Source organism: Poecilia mexicana, unplaced genomic scaffold (assembly GCF_051168715.1).
Source record: "Poecilia mexicana isolate PSO_F unplaced genomic scaffold, ASM5116871v1 scaffold_6, whole genome shotgun sequence".
Taxonomy (NCBI): domain Eukaryota; kingdom Metazoa; phylum Chordata; class Actinopteri; order Cyprinodontiformes; family Poeciliidae; genus Poecilia; species Poecilia mexicana.
Window position 1 is genome coordinate 9,646,069 of NW_028263375.1, and position 22,227 is coordinate 9,668,295.

A 22,227-nucleotide genomic window follows, 5' to 3' on the forward strand; every position below is an offset into this window, starting at 1 on the left:
AAGCTAACATGATACCAATTTATTAAAACGAACACAAGATATATACATACCAAAGTGGTTATTCCATATGTGGCTTCCATCTTTGTCTCGCTTGTCAACTGGATCCATAAGGTGAGAAAACCTTCGTCCAATCAGAAAACTTCATTTGGTGGCTGAATCCCATCCAGTTATGGTGCCTTGATGTTGCCACTTGCTTATCAGCCAGTGTGAGGTTATCAGCTAAACTTTCATAGCAATTTCTAATTATTTATTGTAAATGTTAAAAAATTGCCAGATTTATTTTTAGCAAACAAAATTATATAAAAAAATCTAAATTTATCATGCATATTAGTTGTGAAGATGAGTAAATATACAAACCTACTTATATTTCTATATTATGAGATATAGAAATATAAGTATATAGATGCAGTACACAAATATTTTTGTAGTGCATCATTTATAAAAGCCATTAAATCCTGCCACAATATAGTAATAATAATTGCGTTTTTTAGATTAAGTAAAAATTGTTAATAAATACTAAAAAAATTTTTTTTGAAAACCATTTTTGAAAAAAATAAATACTGGAAACTGTCATTGAAAGGAATTATACAATCTGATGTCAGCAGAGTAAATTCTGCCTGACAAACACAGATTAACACAAAAATGTGTTGAAATATTCAACACATACAGTGTGTTATAATGTGTAAATTGTAACACATTGTGTGTTAAAATGAACATAAAATGTGCATTAAAGGTAATAACACATTTTTGTGTTGTTTTTTTTAACACATCTGTTCTAAGAGAGTAATGAATAAAGTTTAACTAAACTGATAGATTTTATGTTTTTACTTTTATTTTTATCTGAACAGTGTTTGATTTCCAACCTTTCTGTTGTGTTTCTTCGTCTTCATGATGTTTGTTTGATAAACTGGATTTTACTTAGGATGTTTTTAAAAAGTTCTTTCACTGTCACTTACAATCCCAAGGGAATACAGTTTCTGGTTGTAATGTGAGGACAAATGAGCAACATTTTAGCAGAAGATTTAACCTCAAAACCTAGTTTTAAATATTTAATCCAGTGGTTCCCAAAGTGTGGGGTGCGCTGGCGCACTGCCATTGCAGGGAAGAGGGGGAACCGAAAGCGATATGGATGGGGGAAAAAACAGTTACACAAAAGTGTTTCACTATAAAGATGGTTTGTAGTGTGTTTTCAAAATGATTCTGATTTTAATCTCAGAATTATAACTTAAAAACTATTTCCAACTTTATTCTAATTTTTTTCACCCCTTGTTGGTCTTAATCCAGATTAAAGGCTGGGCAATGTGACTACAACAATTTTGGTTTTTATTAGATGAATATAGTCATGATATTAGCAGAATAAAGATGCAGTTTTACCAGAGGAACATCTAAAAATTACAACAACAAAAAAATTGAGGGAAAAAAACTGTAATAATTAATTTTTTTAATTGCGTTGGAGTTCCACTAAAATTACTTCATTCTCCTAATATTACGATTTTATTCTGTATTATTTCAAAAGAAAACAAAAATTAGATTAATCAATATAATCGATTGATTGCCCAGCCATAGCCAGACTTTTCAGTTTTACTTGTTAAAGCTGTTAAAATGAGCATCATTTATTTGTTATTACCGTCTTTTATTTTGCTCAGGTGAAACTGGGCTTTTGGTTGGAGAAATAACTCGGCGGTCTCCGTTTGTCGGCTACGCCGGCAACAAGCAGCAGACAGAGAAGAAGAGACTTTATGACGTCATGAAAAAAGGCGATCTGTACTTCAACACCGGCGACCTGCTTCGGTTCGACCACGAAAAGTTTATTTATTTTCAGGACCGAGTGGGCGACACGTTCAGGTGAGTGGAGGCTCACAGGTTATCTATCCGAGACGAACGGAGACGCTGCCATCATCTTTTTATTGTTTCTGTTCCAGGTGGAAAGGTGAAAATGTCGCCACGTCAGAGGTGGCAGACATCCTCACTTTGGCTGCCTGCATCTTAGAAGCAAATGTTTATGGCGTTAAAGTGGAAGGTATAAAAATACTTTACTACGCCAAACGGGACTTATTATGAAAAGTTTGCATGTTGAACATTTTTGTACTTCCATTTGTGTCTCTACCGCTTCTAAAAACGACATACACTGTAAAAACACTTCTTACCAAGTGATTTTGGTCTAGTTTGTAGTGAAAATATCTTAGACTTGAAAAAGTACTACCGTAGTTTTACTGGCAGATTATTTCACATATAACACGTGAAAAATGTCATTTTAATAAAATAATTTTCCAGTGTAACTAGTACATTTTTTTAAATCAATATTCAGCTATATCTTGCTGAAAAGTTACTTTGAAGTTAGTTTTGTCTCATTTCAAGCATATTAATATATTCTCAGAAGAAACCAGAACAAAATCATTGGTAAGATTTTGTTTTTTTTGCAGTGAAAGTATTTCAAAAAACAGCCCAGCCGTTTTTTGGCAATAAGTTGATGTTTTCTTGAGTCATACTGCGCCGTTACCTAGCAACCCCAGCCCGTTACCTAGCAACCAAAGCTGAGCTCCAGCTGGTTTTACCACTATATGTGCTGCACAATGGCTGCTGGAATGTTGTTTCACAAACCACTTGTTGAATTCTTTGGTTGTGCAGGAGGCTCCAGTTCTGCTTTTCAAAGATGTACAGTTGTATAGTTGCACATCAGTTTGCAGTCATTTTCACACAAGCTTGAGTTGGGAGGCGTGTCCAGCACCAGTTTATTTAGATTTAAAGTAACTAGAGGCCCTATCTAAGAATGACTGTGAACAAAAATGTAACGAACATGCTTTGTGTAGGCCATACACCGAGGAAGATTAACGGGTCACTACTGGCTTGAAATGGTTTCCTCTCCCCTGCTTGTTCCTAACCATCAGGTCACGAGGGTCGGATCGGCATGGCGGCCGTCACTTTGAAAGAAGGAGAAACCTTCGACTCCGCAGACGTCTACAAGCAAGTCGTCTCCTACCTGCCGGCCTACGCAAGACCCAGATTCCTACGGATTCAGGTAAAAATGAAAAACCTGAAGCGGGTCAGCCGCTTTACTCGCATCACTCAGCCGCATGGCAACTGCATCTAATGGTATATTTGAATTTACTGATATTTATTGATGTCCTTGTGGAACAAACGGTGGAGAAAATGGCAAATGTAACACTTCCAATCATACTGTCAATTTTTTAAAATAAATTTATGACAATAAATAATATGATGGAATATTAGGGGCCAATGGAAAAAAAGTAAAATTATGAGAATAGTCATATTACTTTATTGGATTATTTCCACTTTATTCTTGTAATAGTATGACTTTGTTGTACCTTTAGGACTTTAATCTCATAATTTAGGTTTTTCAACTCTTCTGAGATCAAAATTCCGAGAATTCAAAATTCTAAGAAAAAAAGTAAATGTGGAACTTAAGCAGGATTGTGACTTTTTCTTAGAATTTTGAATTTAATCTCATAATTACGAAAGAGGATTACATCAATTAGAAAAAAATAAGAACTGACTTTTTTCTCAGAATTATGACTTTGATATCGGAATTCTAGCATTTTTCCTTAGAATTCTTAATTTAAGCTCAGAATTTTTATTAAAATTCTGAGATTAAATTAAAAATTCTAGAAAAAAGTCACACAATACTGAGATTAGTCAGAATTCTAAGAAAAAAGTAAAAATCTTTAGATTAAATCAAAATTTCTGACTTTTTCTTGAATTTTGACTGATCTCAGAATTTTTGAATTTTTTCTTAGAATTTTTAATTTAATCTCAGAATTTTGACATTTTTCTTAAAATACTGAGATTAAATAAAAAATTCTAAGAAAAAAAAAGTCAAATTTGAATTTAATCTCTCAATTGTTTTTCTTAGAATTCTGACTAATTTCAGAATTATGACTTTTCTTAGAATTTTGAATTTTTTCAGGGTTTTAAGAAAAAATTGAGAGATTAAAGTCAAAATTCCAAGAAAAAAAATTCTGAGGTTAAATGTGAAATTCTAAGAAAAAATGCCAGAATTACAATATCAGTCATAATTCTGAGATTAAAGTCAGAATTCTTATTTTTTTTTATAGTTCCTCTAATCCTCTTTTGTAATTATGGGAACATTTTGAGATAAAAAAAAAATTATTTGACTTCGGCTGAATTTATAAAGCAACTTTTTCTTTAGTTTGGCAGCTCAACTTCAGTGGATGTTAACACGTTTTCTTCCTAGATCCTGATTTGATTTTGTCTCTTCACACTAAAATGAAGTTACCATAAAACATTGAGGTTGCAAAGAAGTTGCTTCTTATGGGGCTCCATTTGTGTTGACACATATGAAACATAGATATACCCATAAAACATCAAGACCATAGACATCAATGAAAGATGGATAGCAACATCTATGTTGTTGGTCTAAATAAATAGAAGTTATTTCTACTTATTTTTGGCATGAATGGAACCCCTTAGCTTCTTCTAGATCCAGCCGTTCGATGAAGTTGTTGCTCTTTCGGAGTTTGGCTAAGTTTGTCCTGTTTTGGCAGCCGTCCCTGGAGATGACGGGGACATTCAAGATGAAGAAGGTGAAGCTGGTGGAGGACGGATTCAACCCCGCGCTCATCAGCGACCCGCTTTACTTCCTGGACCCGGACCAGAAGACGTACGTCCCTCTGACGGAGGAGATCCACGGCGCCATCGCTGCAGGGAAAATGAAGCTCTAACAGAAACTGAACTCTGAAGTGAACTTTGTGTTTTAATTGAAGACGTAACGTTTTCTCATGCGTGGAGTGTAACGATCGACTAATCTCAGGGAGAAACTGATGCACCACTTCTGGTTTGAAGAGACTTTTCTATTAACGCGTTTGCAGCTTTAGAGGTTTTCTAAATTCATCATCCTGACTTCAAATCAGTTTTTAAATAAATGATATAAAATATTCCTGCTTGTTTTTTTTTTAATCAGCAACTTTTCATACAGATGAATCCAGAAGTTTACATACACCTTTTATTCTCACTGAAGTTAAATGAGACCAAAATGATCAGAATTAACAATTCATTAATTCATCCTTCTTTCCATTTATCCTTCCTTCCCTACATTTATTCATCCTTCTTTCATTCCTTCCATTTATTCATCTTTCCTTTCTTCTGTTTCTTAATCCTTCCTTCATTTGAAGCACGGTGGTGGCTGCATGATGCTTTGAGGGTTTTTTTGAGGGTTGTTTGCTAATTGCTGCTGGCTAGTCTGAAGGAGCTGAATGGTTGCCATGGCGATTCAACATGGAAACATGCACGACAGAATCACAGCAACTCGCCAGGTATGTTGTTGATGAGGGAATAACAGTAAAACTAAAAAATAGGTTAATTTTACATTTACATAATACTGGCCCTTTAAATACCAAATAAACTTTACAGCAAACCTTACAGGTTGAATTAATCTGTCTTGAGTTTAAAATGAAGTTTTTCAGTATGAAAAATCGTTTCTTGATCTATTCATGTCATTTAAAACAAAGAAATGCTTCCAACTTGGAAATGTTGCAGGCGTTCACACGTCATCTCAGTAAGTTAGATAAATATTAAATTCAAAAAGTGAAACTTTTTTTATGGACTCATTAAAGCTGATGAGCTTAAAAGAACAAATCTGAATATTTCATAGAAGAGCTAAAAACAGAATTTTTAAGACAGAAATGTGACCCAGATACAGTAAGGGAAAGTTTATAGAATGTGAGCAAAAAGTTGAGTGGAAGGAAAATGAGCTGTAATTGTAATATTCCTTATTTTAATACAATTTTGATAAGAAAGTTTCACTTATTAAATGTAATTACTGAAATAAACTACAACCTGGAGATGTGCATAAAAACATTAGAATAAAACAACTCTTTACTTTATAAATGAATTTATTTAGTAATACAGTGGTATACTTAGAAATGTGTTGCAAAGAAAAAAGAACCAAAACTGAACAGAAATAAAAATCAAAATAAATAAAAAGAATGTTGGCCACACGGGAAAATAAAACTAGAGTTGGTTTGAAGCTGTGTTATATCAAAAGAAAAATAGTACTGATGTGCCATAATAAATCGTCTATTAGTACAAAAATACATTTCAGGGCACACAATACCGCATCCAGTATCACAAATAAAGGAAGGGACCACTCTTCAAAGCAGCCCCCCTCAAGTACATCTTTTTAAAATCAGTTAAACCAAGCACTTCTCTAGTTTGTAAATAAGAATAAAAAGTTTTCTGACAGTTAAAAATGCCTTAAGTAGTGTATCTGTCTGTGTGTATATGTTGGTAGAAAAGTTGGACTTATTACTGCGTATGTCAGTTCCAAGGCTCAGGGGTATAACCAGAATATAAACATAACCAATGTAACCACTTCTTCCTCTTTTTTTTTTTTAAACAAACCATTTTCTCTTTTATACAAAATAACAAAGATGTACAAAAGGTCATTTACAGAGAACCAAGGCCATATGCTAGCAGTATGTACAGCCACGTCTTTTAAACATCTTCTAGCTTTGTGTATTTCCTCAGATTTCATATGCATAGCAGTAAAAGAAAGCATACTTTTTTTTTTTAAATCGTCAGCCCCAATTATTCTGTGTGCTAAATCCAAGAGAAATGCAGAAACACGTTGGTTTTTTTTGTTTTTCCCTCCGCGCGGATAATCGTTACAACTCAAGGATCCGATGTTTTTGAAGGTTTTCACTGAAAAGTTAATATGCAGATAAGGCATCACTGCTTGCAGTGTAACGATGGGATTTCATGTGTTGAACTTAGTCGTTAGCAGGCTTCTGGACCTGAGTCGTAGCACATGCATAGATCTCTAGACAGCAGGAGTTTCTGGAAAATCAAGTCAGTATATTTATCTACGGTAAAACTTTTTCTTCTTTTTTCCCCCTACAAAAAAAACAAAAACAAAAGAAAGAAAAATAAAACAGCAGATTAAATCAGAGAGCGCTCCGTTTCCAAACAAACGGGGAATCTGATGCTAACGCTTAATACTTTCATTCATTATTTTTCTACGTCTTCCTTCGTGAAGTCCTCGGAGATCCTTCGCAAAAACAAAAGTTTTGCTCATATAAATTTAGCTGTTTGTGTGATTTTTCTCTTTCTCGTCTTTACAGCACACAAAATCTTTTTTCTTCTTCTTTGTCGCATCACTGCAACCTTTGAGCTAAAAATGTCAAAATGAGATTATCCAGTCCTGTAGCAATGGTCATGCATTCCAACTTCAGTTCCTTAGATTAAATAACTTTTTCTTTTTGCAAGCTTTGAAAGCACCAAAAAAAAAAAAAAGAAACAAAAAAAAAGAGGAAAATGAACAAAAGTCCGGCCTCCTCCGACTCGCTTTGTGTGAGCGTTTCTCTGCTTTTTAAAGTTTTGGGGCACAGTAAACAACGTGAGAGGAAGGAGTTCATACCCGACCGTTCAGCACATTCGTTAACAGGCCAGCTGTCGCCGTCTTCAGAAGTGGTCAATGAGCACAGACACACAGTTTGCACCCACCAGGTAGTTCGGATCTCCAGGGAGAGATTTGTTCTGCCAGGTTTTAGGATCACCTGCAGGGAAAAACACAGCCGGAGTCAGAGGTGCAGAAATTAAACAAACTCATGCTGATAACCTTAAAGTTTGTAAAGCTGCTTTGGGTAATAATCAAATAAAATCTGGCTTAAGATGTAATGAAATATCATTAAAATAACAATATGTGATAAATGATGCAAAACGAAACAAATCCTTGATTGCATTTTGAATCATTTTGCCTTTAAATGACATTTAGGTCAAAACTGTACAACGGCATATTACAAGGATTGTGTGTAGAAAAAAAGGTAGGAAATCACCACCAAAAGATCCCAGAAATTTTGAAATTAAATCTCAGAAATTGTTTAGAAAAACTCAGAAATTTTTAGATTAAAGGAAAAAATTGGAAATTTCTGAGTTTGGAAAGTCAAAAAACCTGAAACTTTGAGGTTAATCTAAGAGATTTTCAGAAAAAAAAGAAAAAAAAAAACTTAAAATTTTTCTGAATTTCTAAAGTTGAAAATTTTCTACCAAGAACTAAAATTTTTAGATTAATCTAATAAAAACTTGGACATTTTCTGAGTTTCAAAAGTCAAGATTTTTCCAGATAAAACAGAAATTTTTTGATTAATCTCAAACATTTTCTAGAAAAAAAAAAACTTGGAAGTTTCTGATTTTGAAAAGTTGAAAATTTGCTAGAAGAAAATATGAAATTTTTAGGGTAATCTCAGAAAGTTTAGAGAGAAAAAAAAACAGGACATTTTTTGGGTTTCAAAAGTCAAAAAGTTACTAGAAAAAATTAGAAGCTTTGAGATTCTCTCAGGAAATTTTTGGAAAAAACATGCAAATTTCTGAGCTTCGAAAGTAAAAAATTAGCTCGAAAAAAATCAGAAATTTTGAGGACTGCAACTAATGATTATTTTAGTAATCGATAAAACTTCCAGATTTATTTTTACTGAACCACAATATTGGAAATACATTAAAATATGTGGATAAACAAATGATAAAAATAAACATTTTAATGTCTAAAATGCAATAAAATAGGATTCCTTTAGCTGCTTGAACACGTGCAGTAAAAAACACCAACAAAAAAACGCGTATCAAATCAGTGCAGGGCTGATCTGATTAATAACTGTAAAGCAAAAGGTTCTTAAATTTTATTTATTTTTTTACAGATTTTGAACTGGGTGAAGCTAAAACTGCCATTTGAGTTTGGGTAGAATATGCTTACAAAGTTAAATGCAAAATGTTTATAATTTTATTCAGTTTTGGGTTAATTTCTGCTCTAAATGTTATTCTTTCAGAAATTGAATAATCGATTAATCGCGATTAATCATTTCAGCCCTAAAGTGGGTGATTGTCTTTTTACAGATAACAGGTTTATTAAAATCTGATTTCTTCAGCAGACTAAAAAATGTAAAGATGTTTTGAACACTCAGCCGCAGACGGAGAGAAATCCGAGGCGACTGTTAATTTCCTCAGACTGAACAAAGATCTGAGAATAAGCAGCGTTTTTGTCAGAGGCGTCACAAAGGAAACCTCTGTAATCGGGTCGGGCCGATGCTGATGTTCTCGGCTCCAGAGCCGCAGCAGAACGATGAAAAACACGAGTTTGGACCGAATGACGCTGATCAACACGTTTATGAAACATGGCCGGGGGAGAATTGTAATCTGGGACCAAATCTGGTGCCAAGACAGTTTCCAAAAACTTTCAACACAAAAAAAAGTTTCCAAAAATCAGGAGTTTGTAAATGTTTCCCACTGTGAAATTCAAGCACTTTTCAAGGATTTTCAAGGTCAGTTTTCAAACGTAAGTAGAGTTATGCTGGTGGGTTATGTGGTCAAGAGGAACTTCTCTAAATGTGACATAATCAAGTTTTCCTTAAAAGTCGTGCACAATTAATGTGCAAATAAAAACATGTTGCTTTTGCCACCAAGCAGTTAAGATATTAGACTGAAGAAAGGTTTGGCGATCGTACTGAAGAGAGGCATCAGCATTGAGTTGTGATTTGTTTGTTTTTCTTCATACCAACTACTGACACAACATCTGACTCCGTAACCACGGAAACGGGGGATTGTCTTTACAACACGGTGCGGCTGATTAACATCTCAACAGCTCAAATGATCCCAGAGGAGTTAAAAGTACAAACCATCAATCGTAGCGCTCTCTAATGAAACGGCCAGACAGAAATGAAGGAAGTGGCAAAAGCAAACGAGGCAGATTAGCAGTGGTGGTCTCATTCATTCTCGACATGCTGCTTTGAAATTTATCGTCTCTGCTGCCCAGAAACCGAGCTGCTCGCATCTCATGACAGCCTTCAGTCAGAGGCTTCTTCAGGTTTGTTGCAAAACTGACTGCTACTGGAGATCTTTTATGCCCACAGCATCACCACCCACAACGGCTTTAATTTCCTTTTGGGATAAATACATTTGTTTTACATTTAATTAAGTTTCTTAATGAACACTTTTTTAATGTTTATTTGATAAAGCGTGTAAAAATGTACAAGTATATATTTGACATAAACAAACAAAAAGAAAGGAGATCAGAATACGTGGAAGCGCTGATTCACCCACAGCAGATTATTAATTTCTGTTTTCATCAGGGCTGGGCAATACGGCTTAAAAATGAATTCAGATTTTTTCAGACCACATCCAATTTTAATTGTTTTTCTGTCACTTGCTTTTAATAAAAAAATAAATTACAAACATAAAATATATTTTTTATGGTCCGTTCTCTGAGTTAAACGATGCTGCATTAGGTCCAGGCTATGGGAATTTTTATTTAATAATGACAATATATTCAGAATATAGACACAATTTTACCAGAACATCTTAAAATTAGGAGAAAAGTTTTCTACTGGGTTATCAAGACCAGCTCAGTTTATGCGGTTCTTAGACAGACTTAGATTTGTTTGCATCATTATTTAAATATTTGCTACTGATAATAATTCGAAGCTGATGTTAAAACATGAAATAACTTTATCTGTAAAACCGATAAAGTATAACTTCTCAAGATGTTCAAGATCCCTCATTTTAATTTTTTTGCTATTTTTTTGTTGGGCTTTTTGTAAAATTACTCCTTAATTCTCCTAATATTTCAACTTTATTCTGGTAATATGAGTTTATTCTCACATTATTTTGACTTCATTGTCGTAGGATTTTTTAAATCTGATTACTACGACTGTATAATTAAATAAGCCTGGACTTAATATTTCGTTGCAGCGTCGACCTGAATTCAAAGTCAAAAAACAAGCTAGTCAATCAAGATGGCGGCTCTGATGTCACTCTGAACTATGGAAGCCCAGTTGTGACAAAAATACAGATTTTCCAAAAATGTAATCTTCAAAAACCGAAGAATTTTAATTGTTCAAATCGATTTATCGCCCAGTCCTATTATTCACAGATTAATTTTTCTGAATTTTCTACACAGATTAGATTTATAAAAATTAAATAAGGGGCATAAGGAAAGCTAAAGAGTCCAGATTATCATTTCTGGATCTCCATGTTTGATCAAAGCCAGCCCACAGACCCCAAAAGGACAGAGAGAGAGAGGACAGCATACCCGACGAGGAGTCGGAGGATTTTAGAGCAAAAGACCAACCATCAGGGGTCATAGACGCACAGTGAGGTAAGCGCAGCTCCACCGGCTTCAGGAACTTGAGTCCGTGAGGGCCACACATCACCAGCGGACTTAGCAGCGTTTCTCCTGCACAGAAACACGACAGGATTTAAATTCCATCAACTAAGCAGAGAGGAATTTAGCAGTGGAAACAGATTAGCCTTTAACTAGTGAAGCATACCGAAGAGTCTGGGGGCAAAACTAAAGGTCAACTGACTGGACGGCTTGATAAATGAACACGACACTAAGGAAGTTTTAAATCATCTATGGATCAGGCCAATAGCTAAAAAAATTTAAAAAAATTGCAGTCCAAACAATCATCTTATGGTACTTCACAGGGAAAGATTTTCATCCTGATTTACTCCTTCCAACAATCTTGAAAACGACCCGATTAACAGGATGCTTCTGTCGTGCTTCCTTGAACAGGAAAGGTCTATAGACGATATAAAACATGATTTTTACATTGTTTGCACAAAATCATCCTTAGATAATCAGATTGAGATGTTTCAGGGCCTCCTGTCACAGCTTAAATCCGCAGCTTAAATCCAAATAAGCTGCGGATGGCCACGCCTCCCAACGCAACGTTTACACTCGCACGCAAAAATGGCTGCAAACAAAAAAGCAATTATACAACTATGCATCTCTGAAAAGCAGAAGTGGAGCCTCCTGCATAACCAACAAGAATCCAACAAGTGGTTTCTGGATGGTGAGTCAACATCAAAACTTTTCCAGCAGCCATTGTAAATACTGCAAAATCATACCAAGTACTTTTGGTCTAATGCAAATATCTTAGTACACAAACACAAAACTAACTTACATTTAACTTTTCACCAAGATATAATTAGCTACTTTAAGAACATAATTCCTAAAAAGTAAGGGGGTAACGTGGCTGGAACCCTGCCGGGGTTGCTAGGTAACGTGGCTGGAACCCTGCCGGGGTTGCTAGGTAACGGGGTTGGAACTCTGCCGGGGTTGCCAGGTATCGGCGTCCTGCCTGTTGAATCTGATTCAACAATCAGGAGATTTTTGAAGTGGCTAATTTTCTAGACACCAAAACACATCAACTTATTACCGAAATAATTCAAGCTTGGGTTGTTTTTAGAAGCAGCAGAAACCCAAATGGAGATACAAAAATGTTCAAAATGCCAATTTCACATAGTCGGTCCCTTAATATAGCAGCAGAAGCTCAGGCCTAAACAACCTTTTATGTTTTTTTTCCATTTAAAATCTAGCCAAAGTAGCAGAACTAAACTTGACATTTAAAAAGGGTCCTCTAATTACTATCGGGAGCACTTTGTCTTCCAAGGATTTTCTTGGAGGCTGTAAGTCATTCTCTGACATAATCGGGGCAGGGAGGATCCGAGCGCTGACCTTTCTCCTTGTCGAGGGGCGGCAGGATGCTGTTGTCCCGGCACACCTTGAAGTAAATCTCCTGCTCCACGCTCTCGGGGATGGCGCCCTGGGGGATGATGATGCTGACGCCCGTCTCGATGGAGCTCAGGACCCCTCCGTTGCTGTTGAAGATGCCGCGGGCGGTGGCGACCACTGTGTGCCCTTCGTCCTCATCATCGTCGTCCAAGGCGCTGGGGCTGAGGCGGACAAGTTCGTAAGGGATCATCAGTCAGAGAGGGAGGCAGAGCAAACCTCCAGGGAAAAGCAGCTGAGTTTCCGTTACTAAACGGACAACATCAATCCATCAAGGTTTATTTGTGTATCACATTTCAGCAGCAAGGCGGTTCAAGGTGCTTTACATCATAAAAACTGAAAATGACAAAGTGCAAACCAATAGATCCACAAGTCGAGCTCTAAAGTTGTTTTTTACGTTCTGCATGTAGCTTGTTTGTTGTAGCCACCATTCTGGTGTTAGCCTTGATGCTATGATTTAAATTTTAGCTAGCTTCAGGTTTTTACCTAGTTTTAGCTTTTACATGGATTTTTTCACTCTGCCCGGGTTATGTCAACATAACCTATATGCAATCTTTAGCTAGTTTTAGCTTGTAAACTGTTGTGACCTTTGAATTTAGCTTTGTATGCACTGCACCGATTTCTAATACGGTCTGGGAGGGATTTTTATAATTTCACTAAAAATATTCACTGCATTTTCACAGGAAATGCAAATGTTCTAGTTTATGTCTGTGTTTTAAAAATGAAATGTTTTGAGTTAATTCAGCACCGTTCTTTTGTATCGTATTGTATCGGTTGATGCTAATCCTCATGTCGGTATCAGAAGTGAAAAATGGAGACGCGCTGAGTGCGGCGTCTCTTTCTGCCGCTCACTGCGCTCTGATGCCTCACCTTACAGGGACGGCCTTGGGAATGGCGTTGATGTTATTGTGCTGGTATTTGGGCCTGTTGTCCATGGTGCGTGTGAAAGTGTCCAGGCCGCTGTCGTGGTCGAGGGGCTGCGGCGACAGCTGAGGTTTCACTGAGGCGTTGCTCACCACCCCCGGCTTGCTGAGGAGGTCCGTTTTCACCTGCGTGTCGTTCGGCAGCAGGTTGTGGTTGAACTTTGGGCTGTCGAACTTGCGCTCGAAGGGCCGGGCCGCGCTGGTGTAAGGCTTGGGGACGTAGCGGTTGTAGCTGGTCGAAGGCGGAGCGCCCAGGGTTTTCGGCGGCGGCGCGTCGGTGCCGTTGACGGGGACTTTGTCGGGGAGGCCTCTGGGTGGCAGGTAGCCGCCTGGCGTGGATTCGTCCCTGCTAGTCGGCCTGAGAGCTGCCAGGTCGGGTTTAGGATTCGGGGAGCTCAGTGGCTCAGGGATGGAGTTGGCTGGAAAGGAAGAAAAGAGATAAAATCTTTACATACCTTCCTTCCTTCTTACATACCTTCAGTTTAAAACTAGGACTAAAACGAATAATCCGATTGATCCATTATTGAAATAATCGTCAAATAATTTAGAAGTCTGGAGTATGCAGCCTCAAAAAGCATAATTTGCTGAACTAACATGTTTAAAGCAGCATTCAGCTAAAGTTATACACATATATATATATATATATATATATATATATATATATATATATATATATATATATATACATATACATTTAAAATAAATTTTATTTATTTGTGCAGCACATTTCAGCAACAAGGCATTTCAAAGTCATAAAAACACAAAAATACAAAGTCAAAGAACAGTCAACGATTGAGAAAACCAGTAAACATTTTTCCACATAAAATATGTTGGTCAATGTTTCATTTATAATGGTTCAAAGGTAACCAGGTGGGTTTTTAGTCCATATTTAAAGGAACGTTTTAACGATTCAGAATTCAAGAATGGTTGTGTCAATTTTCCACTGGGTTTGGTCAAAATTTAAATCACTTCAATGAGGATCAGACACAAAGATTTTCCTTGTTTGAAGTATTCAGGCAGGAAATCATTTTAACGATTTTTAAATGTAAAGAAACATATTTTAGAGGCATAATAATTATGATTTAAAGTGCAAAGACACAATCTGGGAGATGTGATTATTTGGGTTTTTTTAGGGATTATTTCTACAACTTACCATCAGCAGGGCTGAGTTTGGACAAGGTGTTGGGTGGGATGGCTGGAGCTGGGGGTCCGTACTGAGCGGAGGGACTGATCTGGGCCAAAGCTTCGTATCGTTTCTCCACTGGGCTCACCTTCTCCACAGACTCAACTCTTTAAAACATAACACAGTAAATAAAACAACAATCAATGCGACTGCAGGGCTCATATCAGCGTTTCCTGCAGTAAAATTCAAGGAAAGTTTTCAAACTATTCCAGCTCCATAGACTGGAGATAACAAAAAAATCAATAGAAATGACCAAAAAAAGACATTTTCAATTAATTATTTTATGGTATAGTTTATTACTACAATTGATATGATCTGATGGTTTTCTGCATTTTGCAAATGAAAGAAAATTATGTTTTGTTTCTGACTGGTCTGAGAACAAAACTAAGTTAACAAAACAATTTGCTAATTTCTGTTCAGTTGTTTAAAGTGTAAGTAATAAGATGATCAAGCAGTCACTGAGTCATTAGGAATAATAAATATTGATAACACTGAAACAATCAAAGGTAAATTACCTCCCTGCTCAAATTAAATGCTTAAAGACAAGAAACAAAGTTACAAAAAAATATTCTTAAAAAATGTTCTCTTTACATTTTCTGGTATTTAACAAAAATAAATAATTTTAGTAATTGTAACTGACCTGAAATAAGAAAAGTTTCTTCTGATTTAACTTCAGACACTGAGGGAAAACATTTTTTCCTTTTTATTAGGTGGACAAAAATCTCTGGTTTCAACTGTAGAACCAGTTGAAACCAGGTTTGAACTGGTTTGAACTGGTTGAAACCTGTCAGGTTGAAGGCTCAGATTGAACTTTATCACCAAACTGAACATGAAGGACTTCCTACAGAAACCAAGCACTTAGTTAAATTAATTAAAATTCAAGGGTTTTCCAGGATTTGAACCCAGTTCAGAGCACTGGGAACCAGCTGCACTGCTGACCTGTTGTAAGGGTAGGACAGCTGGGTGGGTTTGGACGGGTCGTGAAACCGGTTGATACCCGGACTGGGTTGGCCCATTGCCTTGCTGTCGAAGCTGCGCCGGTCGAAGTAGGACAGCTGCTTCCTGTAGTACTCCTCGTCGTCATCTGGGTCGTAGTGGTTGGAGCGGACCACATCATCCAGAGGCTTCGAATGAGGCTTTTGTGGCTCCGGAGCCCTGAAGACAAAACGTGTAAAAGAAAGAATATAAAGCTTTACAGATGAACTCTGAGTGTCGCTTCAGTTCACTTGGTAAACCAGGAGGCCTCAGCTGAAGGCCGGAAACGATGATAAATACTGCTGGACGATACATTGTCCCAGCAGTTATCGCGATACACGATAATATTGTTGCTTTGAGACGATTGTCATGTAATATAATGGCATAATGAACTTTAAATTCTAATGAACATTTAACAACATTAAACATTAAACAAGACATTTAAACAACAAATAAAATTAAAGAAGTTTCTGTAAACAAAGCTGTCCTTTAAAAAAGGTGAAACTGAAACTCAAGACTTTTATCATCCAGTTTTTGGTATAAAGACAGAAAAATCATGCAAATGTTTTTATACATCATGTGATTAATTGATTTATTGTGACAGGCCTATTTAGTTGTAAATGAGTAAATAACAGAGATTCTGAGAACCTCAGACACAAACTATCTCAATCCCTCCAGGAAGTTGCAACGTTGTGATTGAAAAAATTAATGCAAATTCACTCAGTTATCAAATTTTACTGGCGCCATTTTCACCAGTAATCGCAACTTTTCCACAAATCTGACCAATCACCTTAACATTAGTTGAATTTCCTTCTCTTATAACCAATCACCCTCTCTCATTCCTAATTTAACTTTTCCAAACTTGCAAGATGAAAGAATGTGTGACGCCAAAAAACATTTGCCTTTTTCTTTTTTTTTTTCCAAAAACGATTTTGAGATGTTCTGCAGGATTTCTTTATGCTGACAGTAAAGACAAATCCTACATAAAATATAATTCATGTTAACTTGAATGACAGACATTTAATTCTTCTTTTTAACTTTGACAACTCATTAGGATATCATTGGATTTGGATTAGATGCCATTTTAAGAAGATACGTGAAAATATTGGTTATTTTTCTTAGAGTCCAACTTTTGTTGTTAGATGGCAAAAATAAGCTTAAAAAATTAAACGTTTTGAAAAGTCTGCCGCAAAATCAGTAATTTTAGGCTGCAAGTATTAAAAAACAAACATTGCGACATTCTGGAGTCTCATAATAGGTAAAACTTTTGACCAGTAGGTGGCGCACAAGCAGCAACATATCTCCTCAAATCTTTTTCTTTTTGTCCTGAGGTACCAGTCGGCTCACCTGTAGGTGGACTTCTCCTGCTCCAGGTTGCTCAGGGAGTTGGCTTTCAGGACCGGGGTGGGAGCGATCACAGGTTTGGGAACATCTGCAGGCTGGAGAACAAAAAACAAATCCTGATTCAGTGATTTCTCCCTCTGTTGAGCAAGTTTTCCTCCATGTGAACTTACACAGATGCATACAAAAACATGCGTTATAAAACCGACATGCTCAATTTCATTAAACATTTTTAAAGTTTTATTAGTTATTACACTTTGCTTGTTTGAGAAGAACAATTATTTTAGGAACCAACAAAACAAAAAAAATACTAAAAATATAATTAATTAGGGCAGCAACTAATGACTATCTTAGTGATGATTAATCAATTAATCTGAAGATTTTTCATTTCACATTTATTTCAATAATTGATTAATCACGATTAATCATTTCAGCTCTAATAGTGATAAATTAAATATTGTTTTTTGAAGGTTGTATTCAAAGATTTAAATAGATTAAGGATCATTTTGTTGCCACATCAGTTAAAAGTGGCCCATTAAAGTGTCATGTAGGGCTGCAACTAGCGATTATTTTTAGTAATCTATTATTCTGATGAAAAATTATCACTACATCAATAAAATGTCTTTATAATTTATATAAAGACATCTTTGTCTGTTTATACATTATAAATACATTAAAAGATGCAAATAAATATTTTCATTCTTTTTTAAATAAGAAATGAATTTAATTTTCAAGCATTCAGTGAATCTGAACAAGGTGAAATCACTTCAGCAGTTTTGGTTAAAACATTTACAGACAAAGATGTTTATATCTTAAATGAAAATGTATATTTATTTTGTATAGTTTTGGCTATTTATTGCTCTGATTATGTTGTTCTTTCAGAAAATTGCCTTTTTTTGGTCTGCATTCCCTATTAATCGATTACTCAATTACAAAATTAGTTGCCGATTATTTCAACAATCGATTAATTGTTTCAGCCCCAAAATTAATAAATTAAAACATGATTTTACAGGATTATAGATAACATCTTAAGCAGAATCACAAACTAGTGTGTGTAGGACTGCAAATAACGATTATTTTAGTAATTAATTATTCAGACAGTAGTCGATTAATCACGATTAATCCGATTAATTGTTTCAGCGTTTATGAGGAACGTACCCTGAGCACTGAAGACTCTCCTTCTTTAGCTCTTTCCATAGAAACTGAGCAAAATTAGAATCATTTCGCTGCCTCAACCAGTTAAAAATCACCCACTAAAGTGTCATTATTTGCGATTAATCATTTCGGCCTTTATGAGGAAAGTACCCAGACCACTGAAGACTCTCCTTCTTTAGCTCTTTCCATAGAAACTGAGCAAAATTAGAATCATTTCGCTGCCTCAACCAGTTAAAAATCACCCACTAAAGTGTCATTATTTGCGATTAATCATTTCGGCCTTTATGAGGAAAGTACCCAGACCACTGAAGACTCTCTTTCTTTAGCTCTTTCCATAGAAACTGAGTAAAATTAGGGTTATTTTATAGAATCTTTTCGGTGCCTCAACCAGTTAAAAATCACCCACTAAAGTGTCATTTTTTGCGATTAATCATTTCGGCCTTTATGAGGAAAGTACCCAGACCACTGAAGACTCTCCTTCTTTAGCTCTTTCCATAGAAACTGAGCAAAATTAGAATCATTTCGCTGCCTCAACCAGTTAAAAATCACCCACTAAAGTGTCATTATTTGCGATTAATCATTTCGGCCTTTATGAGGAACGTACCCTGAACACTGAAGACTCTCCCTCTTTAGCTCTGTCCATAGAAACTGAGCGTTTATTCTCAAACATCTTGACTCTGTTGAGCACTGATTGCGGTTTCATGGCTGGATCTTCATCCAGGTCTTCCCGTGGGGGAGGAGGAAGAGGTTTGGAGGTCGGTGTGACTGCTGGCTCTCCTGGTGAAGGCAGGGCGTCTGGTTTTGGAGGGGGGACGGCGGCGGGCTCAGAGTTCATGATCGGCTCGTGTATCCCCGGCTTGTAACCTCGGTTTGGAAGCCCAGACATGTAGACGGGCCTCAGACCAGAGTCACCGTAGTAGTGCTTTGGAGGCTCCGGCGAGCGAGGGGAGTTGATGGGAAAGCTGCGGGTTTCTGCCTCATACGGAGATCGGGCTTCGTAGCTAGCAGGAGGTGGGGGAGGGGGCTCGTCGTACCGAATGGGCGCGGGTTTACTGTGCCGTGCTCTGCTGTCGTAGCCCACCGCCGGGGCCTCGTCGTAGCGTGGCTGAGGCGGGCTGTACTCCCTCCCCGGCCCGTCCTCGTAGGGGGAGCGAGGACTGTATCCCATTGGTTGCTGGTGGCCCGGCTGGTACCCGGCGGGCTGTGAGGACGAGGTCTGCTGGTCGTATGGGGGCCACTGTTCACTGTAATGAGGCACACGGTTGTCGTAGTGCAGGTGAGAGTCAGAGTTGTGAGGCTTTGGTTCTGCGTAGCCGCCTCCGTCGTATCCATAAGGCGGGTGGTCGTATTCGCGGTATGGCTGTTTGTCCTGAAACGACGGCTGGTGACTGTAGCTCAGAGACTGCTTCAGACCGTGGTTGATCCGCACCGGGTCCTCCATGTTGTATAGATCTTTCTTGTACATCTGTAAAGAAATGGCAATAATTAAATTTATTTGTAAGATATCATTAGTGAAGATACCCAGTTAAGGAAAAGTTATTTCTCCTAAAACACCAGAAGAAATTCCTAATAAATGTGCCACGCGAAAATATTCACACTCTTGAACTTCTTCAGATTTTGTCCTGTTGCAGCCACAATCTCAAGTGTATTTTATTTCAATCATGTGTTATTAAGACAAAGATACCGAACTGTGGAAACAGATGGGCTTCTATTGACCGTAAAATTGCACAAATTGGAACGGAAACACACCAATCAAAAAAAAGAAGAAAAAAAAACAAAGAACTTTTCTTTATTTGGTAAAAAGTTGTTCAGCCGTATCATAGTTTGTGAATTTCACAAAACCCGCATCACACAAGTCATGTGATCAACAACCGGATGTTACTACTGGCAGAAAAGATGAAGAACGCAACAGGAAGTGGTAGGAGGATCACAGTGTGGCTTGTTTTTTATTGACTCATCACACGAACAGACTTATTCATGTTTGATTTTATCGCGTTTCTTATTTAATTTAAACACTGCAATGGCAAAATTAGGTTTTTTAGACATTATCAACAAGGTTTTGCACCCATTTGTAGTCAAAACTCAACTGTTGGAAAAGAATATATGGTTTTCAGAATCGCTCACAAATATAAATCTAAAAAGTGTCATGTGTCAAACTTTAGGCCCAGGGGTCAAATCCGACTTTAGAGAGACACATGAACAGAATCTTCAAGAAAACAGATATAGGCTTAAATCAAAGCAGTTTTTATAAATTTATTCCCAAACTACATTCATCTGCCCCTCCAATTTTTTGCAATCGCGGAAATTCCCACAAAAACCAGCAAACTTCAACATTTTTTTTTTTTGAGCTAATGCACTGAACATTTCCACAAAAATGGTCAAAAACATTGAGTTTAAGTTACTGCTAACTCCCACCTGCAGGTGGCAGTGTTTCATATTTAGCCTTAATTGATTTAAACCATGATCGACGGCAAGTAAAAGTCACATTTACTGCCATAGATAAGTGTGAATATTTAAAAAATTCGTACAAATATTTCTAAATTAGCTCCACAAAAATCAGCGGTTTTGGCTGAAAAACAAATTACACTATATTTTATTTAAATTGAAGAAGTACTTATGCACACACACCTATTTATTAAACAATTTTAACAGCTTTTTAAAGAAGTTTTACATACATTCTGGCACAAACAGATATCTGAGAATGAATGAAAACCCGTGTTTTAGGTGAAACACGGCATTCAAAGCCTCAGGAATAAAAAGGCCCAAACATAAACCCATGTATCATTTTCCTTCAGCTTAATTATATCGCACTATTTCATGTTTCTCTATAACACAAAACATCAATAAAATGCCTCGAAGTTTGTGGCTGTAACATAAAATGTGGAAAAGTTGAAGGTGTGTGAATATTTTTGCAAGGTACCACAAACTGAAACCTCAAGAAGCTCAACATTCACAATGCTGATCGAATCGTTAGAAATAAATAAATCCTGAACCAACTGATCAAATTACAAGCTTTTTTTGTTCTTTCTTGAAAAACGGTTCTGAATGCCTGTTTGACAAGATGCCCTTCAGGAAAAATGAAACTGAATTTTACCAATTGAGCGTGTTTTACAGAGAACCTCTTAACAATTTACACATTTCTGAAAGGCTTCATTTCAAACATACGATGCAGAGTAGCCTGCAGACAGTGAAGGAAGGAGGCCGACATGTTGGAAGAATCCGCTCAACAGGGAAAATGTGTCAAGTTTACAGCAAAGTTTGAGGTATTAATACGTCAGAGTACTGTCTGCAGGTTAGCTTTCATCATGCAACAAACATTCAGTTTGCAACTTATGCAATGTCAAACTACTAGCACTACAACAGACAACACATCTACCCACTACAATGCCACCGTCAGTGCTGCTACTGTTTGTCTACAGTAGAGAGTCAAAGCTGAAAGGAACCCAAAAAATAAACAAAAACAAAACATCAGGAGCCATGCAAAGGAAGTAAGAGGCAACAGTTAGGGCTGGTTGTGGATGTCTTCACCCTGATCAGAGACTCAGATGTAACCAGTCCTTCTGGTCTCCCAGCCCACTGTGGTGCATGTGGACAAGCGAGTCGCACATTTCCTCTGGGAACCAGAGGCTCACAGTGGGCTCAGTGAGTCACACAGTGTGGACATGACATGCAGATAGCGAGTGGAAAGCATGTGTGAGAAGACAGGCAAGTTAAAAAGAGCAGGCTGGGGAGCCGGGCCCGGTCCGAGTGGCTGGTGAAACAGCGGATACCTTTGGTTCTGGACCAGGGGGTTCATGTGGTGGTGGAGGTGGTGGTGGTGGGGGCTGAATTAGCTCAGGGGCAGGGCTGGGGCTGCTAAGAGAGTCCGCCTGAGGAGCTGCGGCTGCAGCAGGCGGCTCCTCTAGTTGTACAGGCTGCTCAGCAGCTGGGGAGGCTGCCACCGGCGCAGGCAGCGGGGGCAGAGCAGCCTCACCTTGCTGTGAAGTATCGTTAAGAGACATTTATAACACAGCGCCGCCAAGGGCACACAGACAACATCTCACCCCAACACTACCATCTGGTTCCTTACACTCATTTAAAACATGTTTACTGCTAAAAAAATAAAATCCTAGAGA

At 37.2% G+C, this 22,227-nt stretch overlaps 2 protein-coding genes across 9 annotated transcripts in view; one reads left to right on the forward strand and one right to left on the reverse strand.

Moving 5' to 3' along the window:
* Nucleotides 1-1,632: 1,632 nt before the first annotated feature.
* Nucleotides 1,633-4,913, forward strand: LOC148158644 (long-chain fatty acid transport protein 2-like). The gene is made up of 4 exons (XM_088006209.1): nt 1,633-1,845; nt 1,923-2,020; nt 2,889-3,019; nt 4,524-4,913. Exons 1-4 carry the CDS (start codon nt 1,748-1,750, stop codon nt 4,698-4,700), a joined length of 504 nt encoding a protein of 167 aa, XP_087862335.1. The 5' UTR covers nt 1,633-1,747; the 3' UTR covers nt 4,701-4,913.
* Nucleotides 4,914-5,852: 939 nt separating this feature from the next.
* tjp1b (tight junction protein 1b) overlaps nt 5,853-22,227 on the reverse strand; it is a 47,015-nt gene continuing 30,640 nt past the window's right edge. For 2 of the 8 annotated variants that reach the window (XM_088006203.1, XM_014989638.2), the window contains exons 20-28: nt 21,883-22,089; nt 18,717-19,577; nt 16,964-17,055; nt 15,581-15,796; nt 14,612-14,748; nt 13,406-13,877; nt 12,482-12,699; nt 11,054-11,197; nt 5,853-7,532 (exon numbers count right to left, since the gene is read on the reverse strand). In XM_088006203.1, the coding sequence (XP_087862329.1) occupies nt 7,438-7,532; nt 11,054-11,197; nt 12,482-12,699; nt 13,406-13,877; nt 14,612-14,748; nt 15,581-15,796; nt 16,964-17,055; nt 18,717-19,577; nt 21,883-22,089 (2,442 nt within the window). In that variant the 3' untranslated portion in view covers nt 5,853-7,437. The remainder of the gene's footprint in view (nt 7,533-11,053; nt 11,198-12,481; nt 12,700-13,405; nt 13,878-14,611; nt 14,749-15,580; nt 15,797-16,963; nt 17,056-18,716; nt 19,578-21,882; nt 22,090-22,227) is intronic. The other 6 variants (XM_088006205.1, XM_014989640.2, XM_088006204.1 and 3 more) reach the window with 4 other exon arrangements.

Excerpts from the sequence above, each read along its gene's own strand:
- LOC148158644 (XM_088006209.1), top strand. The coding sequence starts at position 1,748 with ATGAAAAAAGGCGATCTGTACTTCAACACCGGCGACCTGCTTCGGTTC. Across the intron at positions 2,021-2,888 it reads TTATGGCGTTAAAGTGGAAG|GTCACGAGGGTCGGATCGGC; the intron begins GTATAAAAATAC and ends CCTAACCATCAG. Across the intron at positions 3,020-4,523 it reads CCAGATTCCTACGGATTCAG|CCGTCCCTGGAGATGACGGG; the intron begins GTAAAAATGAAA and ends CTGTTTTGGCAG.